Source organism: Podarcis pityusensis (assembly GCF_964106645.2).
Source record: "Podarcis pityusensis genome assembly, chromosome: 10".
Taxonomy (NCBI): Eukaryota; Metazoa; Chordata; class Lepidosauria; order Squamata; family Lacertidae; genus Podarcis; species Podarcis pityusensis.
Genome location: NC_138035.1, coordinates 176,282 through 189,575, shown reverse-complemented (window position 1 = coordinate 189,575; position 13,294 = coordinate 176,282). Strand labels below are relative to the sequence as shown.

At 49.4% G+C, this 13,294-nt stretch overlaps 1 protein-coding gene across 1 annotated transcript; it reads left to right on the top strand.

Annotated features, from left to right (window-relative positions):
- Positions 1-12,148: 12,148 nt before the first annotated feature.
- On the top strand, positions 12,149-13,084 carry LOC308486948 (olfactory receptor 13H1-like; the record flags this gene model as incomplete). The annotated part of the gene is made up of 1 exon (XM_081024179.1): positions 12,149-13,084. The coding sequence occupies one exon, from the start codon at positions 12,149-12,151 to the stop codon at positions 13,082-13,084; it is 936 nt and encodes a 311-aa protein (XP_080880305.1).
- Between the last annotated feature and the right edge of the window lie 210 nt (positions 13,085-13,294).

The following is a 13,294-nucleotide window of genomic DNA, read 5'->3' as shown; positions in this document are numbered from 1 at the left end:
TGGCGTCTCTGAATTGACACTTGGCACGGGAATGGTTGCCTCTGCAGCCGGCACATTCCGGTTGGCCCTTGGACTTCTGTTGGAACTTTCTGCGCTCCCGCTTTGTCTGGTGCACGTCATCGTCTTCACTGGAGGATGCCTCATCACTGCTGGCCTCTTCATGATGCACTGGAACTGGCTTCCTAGCAAGACGCGGGCTGCTGGCCTTGCGGATCTCCTGGGCGGAGCGTTCAGCAGCTTCCGAGGCCACAGCCTCCTCAATGGCTTTCTGCAGCGTGAGGTCTGGCTTGGCGAGGAGACGCCGTTGCAGATGGATGTCCCGGACCCCACAGACGATTCGATCCATCAGGGCATCGTCTAAGTCTCGGAACTCACAGTGCATTGCAGCCTGTCGCAGGGCAGTGGTGTAGTTGTTGATTGACTCCCCCTCTGCCTGGTTCCGGTGGTAAAACGCATGGCGGGCAGCAATCTTGGACGGCTTTGGTGCGTAGTGGTTGCGGAGCTTCTCTTGGATCGTGTCCCATGGTGTTGCCTGGACTGTTTCAGGCGCAACCAATGCTCAGGCCATTTCAAACACCTCAGGCCCACAGAGGCTGAGGAATAGGCCCCGCTTCTGTTCCTTTGATACTGCTGTCAGCTCGTTGGCTTGGAGGTAGCAGTCGAACCGAGCGAGGTAGGAGTCCCATGATTCAGAGGCTGGCGCAAACGGCGGTAGAGGCACAAGTGAAGCCATGATTCCGATGCCGGCGTGAAGGGTGATGGATGGAACACAGTGCTCTAGCCAGAACAGTCAGCTCTGAATTGGTTCTGTTCAGTGATTTCGCTCAGTGATTCAGCTCAGTGATTCAGCTCAGTTCAGAGGATGGCCGCATTTGGCTGTGCTCTGATGTCCATCGATCCCACCCTCGTCGCCAGTGTTAAGTTGTGGGCGAACATATCGGACAACACAGCGATTCTTCCAAAGCAGCTCTTTATTTGTAAGCTGGAACAGAACTGACTGAGGAGCTCAGTCAGCCTGCTTATATAGAGCTCCAGAACAATGTAACTGTTGCCATTTTCTAAAACTATCCAATCACTGAACGTCACTTTCGATCCTTCATTTGCATACAAACTATCCAATCACTGAACGTCACTTTTCGATCCTTCATTTGCATAACTATCTACAGTATCCCCCTGCTGGCCCAGGGTGAGAACTTCAGTACATAACACTTCCCACTACCTCTTCTGCCTAGTTTCGTGAGGCGTAAGTGGTTGATACCATCTGCTCCATGAAATCCACAAGGCTCAAGGTAGAGTGAGACACTAGAGGGAACCATAATTAAGATTAAAATGTTTTAAAACAGCCTTCCTCAGCCTGCTGCTCTCCGGCTATTTTGGACTACAACTCCCATCAGCCCCAGCCAGTATGGGTAAGAGTGAGAGCTGGAGGGAGATGTAGTCCAGCCCCAACTGGGAGTGGACATCATGTAGGTGAAAACTCTTTTGGAATGTTTCCAAAGTCCCTCTGTTCTACGATATAAGCCACTTGGAACACTTTTTGTTGAAAAGTAGTTATATGAATATTCTAAACAAATAAATAGGTTACGGTTCTAATGTTTAATCATATACAAATACATTACAGTGCAGGGGAAAAAGTAAAATAGCCATAGAACATGCAGGGTAATTTTTTTAGATGGCATATTGGACTTAGTCTTAAACTACACTGTAAGTGGAGCAGCATGATTGGGCTTTTAAAATTTTAATTGCTACATGTTGCTTACAGACTCTTAAATGTCAGGTCTCTGCTCAGAGGGGCTCATAATGTATACTTGAATACAATGGGGACAACAGAAGAAGGTGAGAAGGGCAAGTGGGAAGAATATGGGTGGTATTCAACTGTTACTCAGAGTAGACCCACTGAAATTAATGGACCTAACTTAGTCATGTTAAGTCACTTCTCTTTGCTGTTTGCTTTTGTGATTTAAGACTTCTGGGAAATTCTTTTTAATATTAACCAAATACCAACAAAGATGAATTGAAGATGTAACAGTTGGCATGTACAGATGAGCAGAGGAACTCACACAAAGGATGTGCAGATCAAGCTGAGATCTTAGGGTACAAAAGCAACTTTGCTGGAAGGTGTATTTTATGGGTAAATGGACATAGGTCAGTAACTCTAAAATAATAATTATTGTGATTTATATTCCCCCCTTTTCTCTGACAGGGACTCAAGATGGCTTTACAGATAAAATAGAAACAACTAAAAGCATAGTGGGGAAGCAATCATTAAAAACAATTAAACATTAATAGAATTAAAACTATAGATATATGTGATCTCTTAAAAGTTACAAGTAATTCTAATAAAAAACTTTGACTTTAGGGTTATAACTAGAGTTAGGGAAATCAGATTGTGTTTATGGCTGTTTGTAAGGTAACATGGTTGCCTGAGAGCCCCTTTTGGAGGGCAAGGCCAGAGGATTCCTCCCCAGAGGTGGCAAGGGCCAAAGGAGATCCCTCTCTGGATCTCCATCTAGATGCTCTTAAATGCCTGAAAAGCATCCGGTGCCATCCAGTGTGTTAGTGTCAGACTCTGCATAAAGAATAGCCCAGAATTTGACAGGTGGTACTAAGCTGTACTCTCTTTCACAGAATCATGCTGACGACAAGAAACAGAATGAACTGCTTAGTTGACTCATGCCTAGGAATTGTCTGGGCATGTGAGGGGCAATCGCTGGGCTTGACTCAAATCTCCCCAAGATAACAATGGTCTTTCATGATTTTCCAGTACAGTGGTACCTCAGGTTACATACGCTTCAGGTTACATATGCCTCAGGTTACAGACTCCGCTAACCCAGAAATAGTGCTTCAGGTTAAGAACTTTGCTTCAGGATGAGGACAGAAATCGTGCTCCAGCAGCGTGGCAGCAGCAGGAGGCCCCATTAGCTAATGTGGTGCTTTAGGTTAAGAACAGTTTCAGGTTAAGAACGGACCTCTGGAACGAATTAAGTACCTGAGGTACCACTGTACAGTATTTTGGTCTCAAGTTACTCAAGGGCTTTAAATGTCAACAACAAAATGACACTTTGCTTTTATTTTTATATGAATTCATATTGACTTTTTCTTTCCTGGTTATATCTTATGTAAACTGCTTAAAGATTTCTTTTTACATATATGAACTGGTATAATTTTTATAAATATGCCCAATTTCAATGTTATGAGGTGCCATTTTTTGTGTTCTGCTCTATTACTGCTTTGTTGTATGCAGCTTTCAATGCCATATGGACAAAAATATGTCTTTAAAAATCCATTCAAATAAATAAATAACCCATGCTAAGTTTGCTCTTAATTGCCTGTCTAGGATATATTCTCAGAGGTATGAAGTCTGTACAGATAACTTTTGAAATCTCTCAGGGATATAAAGACTCATGATAATGAGTTTTCAAGTTTTAATTATAAAAATTGTTATTTTCTAGTCACACACAGAGATTGGATTTTATTCTGTTCAGATGGCGGCCTAGACTTGATGGTTCCTCAGGCCATGAAGACAAGAATTAACCACTTGTAATCAGAAACTTGGTTGAGAAGATTGATTCAGCTTTCCATTGTTGCCATTTGAATCAGCAGAGATATTCTGGTCCCCCCCCCCCAAAAAAATTTTTTTTGTTAACACAGCCTAATTAAGTCAGATGATATAAGAAGCATTTTTGGTTTTTCATGGTTTTATCAAACATTTGCTGTTTCTTAGACTGGTGTCATAACCAGAAAGGTGTTTTATTTATTCTTTAATTTAATCAAAACATTTGAAATCCCCTCGCGATGTTAGTGGATTAGATCTTCTTATGTTTTTTTAGAAGTGTTCCTAAAGCTGCAATTATAGGCACATTTACTTGGGAGGAAGCCGCATGGAGGTTAATGGAACTTAATTTTAAGGAAATGTGTATGAGATTAGGCTGCACAAGGCTATTTGATTCAGATCCATCAGGCAACCTATTTTCCCTTTCAACAAATGTTATCCAACAGGACACCCCATAAGGTAAATATTTCAAGTTTCTTTTGTATGTATTTTACATTGTTTTGTCAAAAATTTAAACTGTAATATAGCAAGCTGACTTTAGTAATTGATTCTTTTAGGAGAACACCCATTATTTTTTTTCCATTAGAGATGTTCACCACCCTATTAATACCACACAATATCATACTATAGTCACATCCACAGCATACATTTAAAGTACCTGGCTATACTCCCCAAATTTGCACTTTCTGAATCAATATGAGAACTGAAACACAGCCATCTTCCAGAACTTGCACTTATCCAAATCTTATGGTGCAGTTCTCTAAGCAAGCAATGTTCACAAAAATGCATATATTAGGAGAAAATGTATGTAAAAAGAATATGGAACTGATAATAACATACAAAAATGCATTATATATAGGGAAGGTGCTTGCACAAATGTGAACGTCAGTCAAAACTGCATATAAAATTTATTTTTTAAGAGAAATTCAAACTAAAATGCTGAAGAATTTTCATGAGGATTGTTAAAATAATAATAATGCAAATTGTAGCAGACATGTGGAGAACTGACTTTAAGATGGGGAAAATGAGAACCTGAGAGAACCAAACATGACAATTTCTTCCATTTGTATTTGGATGTGACCCCTATGACTGTAAGAATTTTTGTGGCAGCAAATAAAACTTAGAGAATGGTATGTCCACTGCTACATGTGGAGTACAACATAAAACAGGACAATTAACAAGAACACATTTGTCAGGGGTTCAGGAGCAGAGGCAAGGGCAAGGGAGGAAACAGAGAGCGAGGGAGAGGAGGCAGAAGAAAAGATGAGTGATGACGACGACCCGAGATCTCCGAGTCTTTCCAGTGAATCAGAAGATTCACAGAAAGGAGCACCAGTGGCCAGGGCAAGGGGGGAGCCTAGGGGGACACCCCAGGAAGATAGAGCCAGAGGGGACTCAGAGGGGAGCAGTTGGAAATCAGGACCAGCGTCACCGCCAGAGAGCAGGGAAGAGGAAGGGCGCCAGGGATCAAGCGCTGGCAGCTCACAACAGGGGGGAGGGCACGAGTCAGGAGTGGCCACACCTCCATCGGGGAGCGAAGAAACGGTCAGACGGAAGGTGGAAGGTTGGGCGCGCGTGCCAAGTTCAAATGCACAGGAAGGTGGCGCAGTAGGCAGCCCGGAAAGGGAGCCAGGTCCTAAAGCCCGCCGAAAGGAGGGAGAAGAGTCAGGGGGGTCAGCGTCAGCGTCAGAGGAATCCCGGAAGGAAGAGACCCCGGGGGGCAGAGGGACCCAGAGAAGAACAGTCAGGCGGAAAAGGTGGAGCAAGGCTAGGATATTAAGTTGGTGTACAAGGGGCGGAGACTCAGATGGAGCTTCGCCGATCTAACCATGAGACGTAGAGTTGCACGCAGCAGCTTGAGAATGGAAACTGTAACTCAATAAAGACTTTTATTTAATGATCGCTGGCTAGCGTGATCCTCTGTGAGCTAGGATCTGGAAGCAGCTCTGACAGTAAGCTCCATCTCTAGATTGTGGGCATCTACGTCCTCGCGGAGAGGAGAGAAAGCGGGTGCCTACTAGCGAGCTCACGAACGGCAGACAACATGACGGCCGAACAGCAGATAGTGGAACTCAGAGAAGCAGTGACACGACTGAATGCCGAGGCTCTTGCATCCAGGAAGAGAGAGGAGGACGCAGCTGCCGCCTACAGGGATCTCCAGGTCAGGTTGGAAGTGCTTACGAAGCAAGGGCAACTGACACCCAAACCGGAGGGGATTGGGTTGGGGAGACGAACAGGCGGTCTGGTCTCTCACTTCGATGGGAATTTGCAACAGTACCCCAACTTTAGAGCAGATGTAATGTGTGCACTGCAACTGCTGAACAAAGACTTTAGAGATGAGCAAGAGAAGGTGGGATTCATCATGTCCCATTTGCATGGAGATGCTAAAGCATGGCTGCGCAATTTGTGGAGAGATAAGGATCCGGCGCTCCAAAATGCGGATGCCTTTATTAAAGCGATGGATGGGTGCTTTTTATCAAGCATTGACGTGGATCTTGCTCGGCAGCAGATACATGGACTGAAGCAAGGGAGGGCCAGCGTAAGGCAGTACCATGCCCGCTTTTTCGCTTTGGTCAGTGCCCTGGAATGGGACAGAGATTCGGCTCCTGTAAGAGACCTGTTTTGGGAGGGATTGCACGGCTCGGTTAAAGATGAAATTGCGAGGGGGGAGAGACCCCGGACCACGCAGGAGATCGTTCAGAGGGCGCTGGCGGTGGGGGTGCGGCTGGAAGGACGTCCGTGGAGCAGGGACGAAGGGCGTGGAGGGCGCGAACCAGCCAGGGGCTCCTCCTTCCTTCCCAGAGAAGCAGCGCGTGCGCAATCCACGCCTCCGCCAGGAGGAGGAGCGGAACCTATGGAGGTTGGAGGTGCAAGGGCTCAGTCAGCAGCCAGAGCCCTAGCACCGGCAGCAGTGAAAGCGAAGCCTCCTAGAGGGAACAGGAAGTGTTACATCTGCGATGATCCACAGCATATGGCGAAAGAGTGTCCCCAGAGGCTCCACAAGCACACTGCAGCCTCAGCAATGGTAACTGCAGCAACGCAGCAAGGACAACCACAGCAGGGAAACGAAGGAGTCTGGTTGGCGGAAGAGGCACTGGGGCCCAGCCAGACGTGTCAGTGAAGCAGTCCCCAGAGATTTTACAGCCCATGGACCCCCTCCCGCCCAAACCGGTAGTGAAGCTCACCGCGTCGCTCCAGCTGCCCAATGGAATCACCATGGACGTGCCAATCACCATTGACTCCGGAAGCAATGCGGACTTTATAGGGCAGGACTTTGTCGACCGGCACGCTATACAGTTGCTGCCTGCCACGCTGCCCCTGCAGGTTGTCACGGTGGATGGCAGGGAGCTGCTAGGGGGGCAAGTGGTGAAGCAGACGCCACCAATGGTGATGCGACTTGGGAATCACAGGGAAATCATCAGCTTCAATGTCACTCAACTATCGGACACGCCCATTGTATTGGGCATGAGTTGGCTGGACAAGCACAGCCCGACGCTGGCTTGGTACCAGAGGCAGCTGACCTTCGGCTCTTCCTTTTGCGCTGAACACTGCATCGTGCCCAGGCAGGAAGGAGGGGAAGAGGAGTCACAGCTGCAGCTAGGCACGCTGCAAGCGGTTCCCCACAAGTACGCAGAATTTTTGGAGGTTTTCTGCGAGAAAGAGGCAGACAGGCTACCCCCCCACAGACCATATGACTGCAAAATTGACCTGCTGCCGGGGGCGGCGCTGCCCAAAGGGAAGCTGTATTCCATGTCTGAGGACGAACTGCAGGAACTCAAAGAGTTCATAGATCATAATTTGGAGCGCGGTTTCATCCGAGAGTCCAAGGCAGCGGGGGGCAGTCCGGTATTCTTTGTTAAGAAGCGGGACACGCCCCAAAAAAGACTTGTAGTGGACTTTCGCATCTTGAACAGTGTGACCAAGCCATCGGACTTCCCCATGCCCCGAATCGACGACCTCCTCGCAAAGGTACGGAAGGGCAGAGTGTTCACCAAGTTGGACCTGCGAGGGGCATACAACCTCATTCGCATGCGGGAGGGAGATGAGTGGAAGACAGCCATGTTCACGCCCCTGGGCACCTACGAATATAGAGTTATGCCTTTTGGATTGCAAAATGGCTCCCACGTTTTTCAAGCTTTCATGCATCACGTGTTGGCGGGGCTCCTCTACAAAACGTGCGTCTGTTTCTTGGATGACATCCTGATCTTTTCGGAATCGCAGCAGGAGCATGACAGACATGTCAAGGAAGTGCTGAGCAGGCTACAGCAACATAGGCTTTACGCCAAGCTGGAGAAGTGCCAATTCGACGTGACCGAGGTGGATTTCCTGGGCTACAAGTTGTCTGATAAAGGGCTCGCCATGGACAGCGCCAAGGTCCGAGCAGTGTTGGATTGGAAAAGCCCACGCAACCGGAAGGAGGTCCAACGGTTTGTCGGCTTCGCGAACTTCTATCGCAAGTTTATCAAAGGCTTTGCGATGCAGACAGCGGCCATCACGGACACGCTCAGCTCCAAGAAAAAGAAGTTCATCTGGACAGAGCAGGCGGAGCAGTCCTTTCAGGCACTCAAGCGTCTCTTCGCGTCGGAAGAGCAGCTGCTTCATGTCAACCCCAGCAGGCCGATGAGGGTGGAGACAGACGCTTCGGACAGAGCCGTGGGAGCAGTCCTGCTGCAGAAAGACCCGCAGGGGGTTTGGAGGCCGGGAGCGTTTTACTCAAGGAAGCTCAGCAAGTCCGAACAGAACTACACCATCTGGGACAGGGAGTTGCTGGCCATTCATGCAGCGTTCAAAGCGTGGAGGCACTTCCTGATCGGCGCCAAGCACACGGTGCAGGTCTGCACGGACCACAAGAATCTAGAGCACTGGCGCACGGCACAGTTCCTGAACCAGAGGCAGATACGTTGGGCTGAGTTCTTTGCGAATTTCGACTTCCGAATAGAGTATGTCCCGGGGGACACCAACATCATGGCGGATGCTCTCTCCCGTAAGCCACAGTATCTGGAGGAGGCAACGCCAGCGGCCGCCATGCACATCTTCGCACCGACAGTGTGGGCGTGCGCGGCGGCAACAGTTGACCTGGATGCGGTGCGACGAGCATTGCAGGATGACTCCTTCGCGCAAGCAAAGATGGCAGAGGTGCACAGGGGCACGGCAGCGACCGACGAGTTCCAGCTGCGAGATGGTTTGCTCATCCGTAAAGGGGCCATCTACGTGCCGGGAGACGAACTTCGCGCCAAGGTACTGCAGCAGCTGCACGACGCGCCCACTGCCGGGCACTTTGGCAAGGAGAAGACGGTGGAATTAGTAGCCAGAGACTTCTGGTGGCCCGGAATGAGAGGGGAAGTCGCGGACTACGTGGCGAGGTGTGACACCTGCCAGAGGGCCAAACCAGTGCACAGACCGCCGGCCGGACTGCTGGAACCGCTGCAAACTCCGTTCGAGCCATGGGAGAGAGTGGCCCTGGACTTTGTCACGGATCTGCCCAGCTCGAGGGGCAAGACGGCTGTGCTGGTGGTGGTGGATTTGTTCTCCAAGATGGCACATTTCATTCCGTGTGCGAAGGTGGCCACGGCGGAACAAACCGCCAAACTGTTCATAGACCACGTGTTCAAGGTTCACGGTCTGCCGCGGTCTATTCTGTCCGACCGAGGGCGACAGTTCATCTCAAACTTCTGGCAGAGGCTGATGGGCTTCCTGAACGTCAAGATCAACCTGGCGTCGGCTAGACACCCGCAGACCAACGGGCAAGCGGAGCGGGTCAATGCCATCATGCAGCAGTACCTGAGATGTTATGCGAATCAACAGCCTGCGACGTGGGTGGATTACCTGCCTCTCGCCGAGTTCGCCTACAACAACACGAAGCACGTGTCCACGGGGGTCACGCCGTTCTTCGCCAACAACGGGAGGCACCCTAGAACCTTCCCGGGACTGGAAAGAATGGGGGAGGGGGAGCCGCAGACAGCAGATGCGTTCGCGTCGGAGTTGCAGGAGGTCCACGATCAGCTGCGGCGGCACCTGGAGCTGGCTAAACACGCATACAAGGTACAAGCGGACAAACACAGAAGGGTTGGCGAAGAGATCCATGTGGGAGACTGGGTCTGGTTAGCAGCCCACGCAGTGCCGGCCAGGTCGTTGGCGAAGAAGAAACTAGGGCATAAACAACTGGGGCCCTACCAAGTCGACGAACAGGTCAACCCGGTGGCTTTCAGGCTGGCTCTTCCGGAGGGTTCCAGAATGCATCCGGTGTTCCACAGATCGGTGCTCACTCCCTACAAGGCACCTCACAGGTTTCAGGAACCAGGAACGGCACCGGGTCCGCTCCGAGAGAGAACCGGGCAAGGGGGAGTGGCACAGGAGGAGCGCATCAACGAAGTCACGGAGATTTTGGACTCCAGATGGGGGGAAGAGGGGGTGGAATACCTTCTCGCCAAGGAGGGCACCCCGGCCAGTGCCAACAGCTGGGTGCCGGGCTACGCTTTAGACGAACCTCTGCTCAAAGAAGAGTTTCATGCCCTCTTCCCACATAGGCCAATGCCAGCAGACTTTTTCGACGACTGGCTTTTCACGCCCACGCTTTCAGCCAGCACGTTCCGGGGGTTCGACTCGGACGAGGAACCGACACGAGACGCCCGTTCCCCAGAGGGGTCACCCTCGGGATCTGCTTCAGAACCCTCGTATTGGTGGGATGATCGACCAGAGGAGCAGTTCCGCAGAAGGTGGCTGGAGGGTCCAGGACGAGCAACGTCTCCAGAAGGCAACGAGGGAGAGACGGACATGGACGTTTTCGGGGACGACCCGGGTTTCGAGCACGGCGGCACAGAGATGGAAGCGGAGGTGACCGTCGTCAACGAGAGCAGGGAGGAAGAACCGGAAGACTTCGGATGGCGGCCCGCCACGGGAAGCGAACTGTATCCGACATTCGTCCCCCTGACACGGCAGCACCCAGATCCCGCACCGGAAGGAGGGGAGGGGGGAAGAGGGGGCTTCGAGGGGGGGATGGATGTCAGGGGTTCAGGAGCAGAGGCAAGGGCAAGGGAGGAAACAGAGAGCGAGGGAGAGGAGGCAGAAGAAAAGATGAGTGATGACGACGACCCGAGATCTCCGAGTCTTTCCAGTGAATCAGAAGATTCACAGAAAGGAGCACCAGTGGCCAGGGCAAGGGGGGAGCCTAGGGGGACACCCCAGGAAGATAGAGCCAGAGGGGACTCAGAGGGGAGCAGTTGGAAATCAGGACCAGCGTCACCGCCAGAGAGCAGGGAAGAGGAAGGGCGCCAGGGATCAAGCGCTGGCAGCTCACAACAGGGGGGAGGGCACGAGTCAGGAGTGGCCACACCTCCATCGGGGAGCGAAGAAACGGTCAGACGGAAGGTGGAAGGTTGGGCGCGCGTGCCAAGTTCAAATGCACAGGAAGGTGGCGCAGTAGGCAGCCCGGAAAGGGAGCCAGGTCCTAAAGCCCGCCGAAAGGAGGGAGAAGAGTCAGGGGGGTCAGCGTCAGCGTCAGAGGAATCCCGGAAGGAAGAGACCCCGGGGGGCAGAGGGACCCAGAGAAGAACAGTCAGGCGGAAAAGGTGGAGCAAGGCTAGGATATTAAGTTGGTGTACAAGGGGCGGAGACTCAGATGGAGCTTCGCCGATCTAACCATGAGACGTAGAGTTGCACGCAGCAGCTTGAGAATGGAAACTGTAACTCAATAAAGACTTTTATTTAATGATCGCTGGCTAGCGTGATCCTCTGTGAGCTAGGATCTGGAAGCAGCTCTGACAACATTAGTCAAATATCATGCTTGTTACATCTGATGGTACCAACATGTTTGGAGAGAAAGCAATGAATGCTGCTCTAGGAGAAGGGTAATATAAAACAGCAAAGGAGTGGGAATCCTCCTTCAGATGTTACGTTCTTAGCACTTAACTCCTTTCTGGGTCACTTCAATTTGCAAGGAGCACTGGAAGTATGTTGGCACAGTTTACTTACAGTGGTGGCACAAATGCATGGCCCTCCTGCATATGGTTGGAAATCAGCCCTAGCCAGGATGGTCAGGGATGATGGGAGTTGTAGTCCAGCAACATCTGGAGAGTCACAGATTTCCCTAGAACATTTAAATACACTGTATATATGATATTTGCATAGGGGGTGGATTTGTACCACCATTGTATGTAGCAAGATTGGGGTTTCATAGCTCTGCTCCAAGGATACATTTTCCACACAGTGTAATTTTCTTCACATAGAAAATGTGTATATTAGGAAAAATTAGAGCCAAGATGCTAATGAAATTTCACAAGGGCTTTTAAATCAATCAATCAATCAATCAATCAATCAATCAATCACAAACTAATGTTGATATATGGAGAACTGAATTTAAAACTGAAGAGGTTTAGAAACAGTGAGAAATTGAATCTGAAATATTCATCCATCCCTTGTTCAAAGAAACATGAATTATTTGATGACATTATAAAATAAGCATTTCACCATTATAAAATTATCATTCCACCAACAATAATAGTAATGGGATTGAGTCACACTCCAATTAATATAGTTTGGGGGCATCTTTACTATCCCGGCAGATAATTCCACATCTTGGGAAGGATTTACAACGCCATGGTTCCTGAAGATGATAATGAAACGACACCAGAGATCTTCCTCCTGACTGGGCTCTCCAGCCAGCCACTCATGCGCAGGGTGCTCTTTGTCGCGTTTCTCTTCCTCTATCTAATGACTCTTCTTGGGAATGGCCTTATTGTCCTCTTGATCATAGCAGATCCTCACCTCCACACCACCATGTATTTCTTTCTAGGCAACCTCTCCCTTCTTGACATCTGTTATACTACTAGCACAGTCCCACAGATGCTGGCCCACAGCTTCACGGAGAGGCCCACTATCTCCAATGCCAGATGTTTTGCCCAGATGTGTATCTCGCTCTTCCTTGGGACGACGGAATGCATTCTGTTGGCTGTCATGGCTTATGACCGCTTTGTGGCGATATGCATGCCACTCCACTATACGCTGATCATGAACAGAAGGCTGTGTGGCTGTCTGGCTGTCTCCTCGTGGGTCTTGGCCTCCCTGTTGACCCTTGTACCATCCTTCACCATGAAGATCAAACTATGTGGGCACAATGTCATCAACCATTTTGCATGTGAAGTTCAGGCTGTTGTGAAACTAGCATGTTCTGATATCTCAGCCAATGCAGGTTTCTCACTAGGCAGCAGTGTTTTCACTCTCTTAGTACCCTTTGCCTTCATTTTGCTGACTTACGTTCGCATTAGTCTGGCAGTGCTGAGGATTCGCTCAGCTCAGCGTTGGAGCAAGGCTCTTTCTACCTGTGGCTCCCATCTTACAGTGGTTGGGATCTTTTATGGCACAGCTATGGCCATGTACCTAAGGTCACCAGGCAGATCTTCAAACCAGGACAAATTTGTTGCTGTCTTCTATGCTGTGGTCACTCCAATGCTGAACCCTCTGATCTATAGTTTGAGGAACAAGGATGTGAAAGGAGCCTTGTGGAGGGTAATGGGCAGGAAAATGGATCCCTAGCCCCCTTTAAATATATCTGAATACACTTCTTGAGTGCCTGAATGCTCTTTTGAATTCCTTTAATGTAATACTTTGTATTTTATAAATAAGATTTGTAGAAATGGTTCAGTTTTTGGAATGCTTATTTCTTTTTTTGTATTTCATCTTTTTAAAATCTTGTCACAGACACTGCTTTTGTAGCCTTAGGCTGTGATGTGGTTTATAAATTTG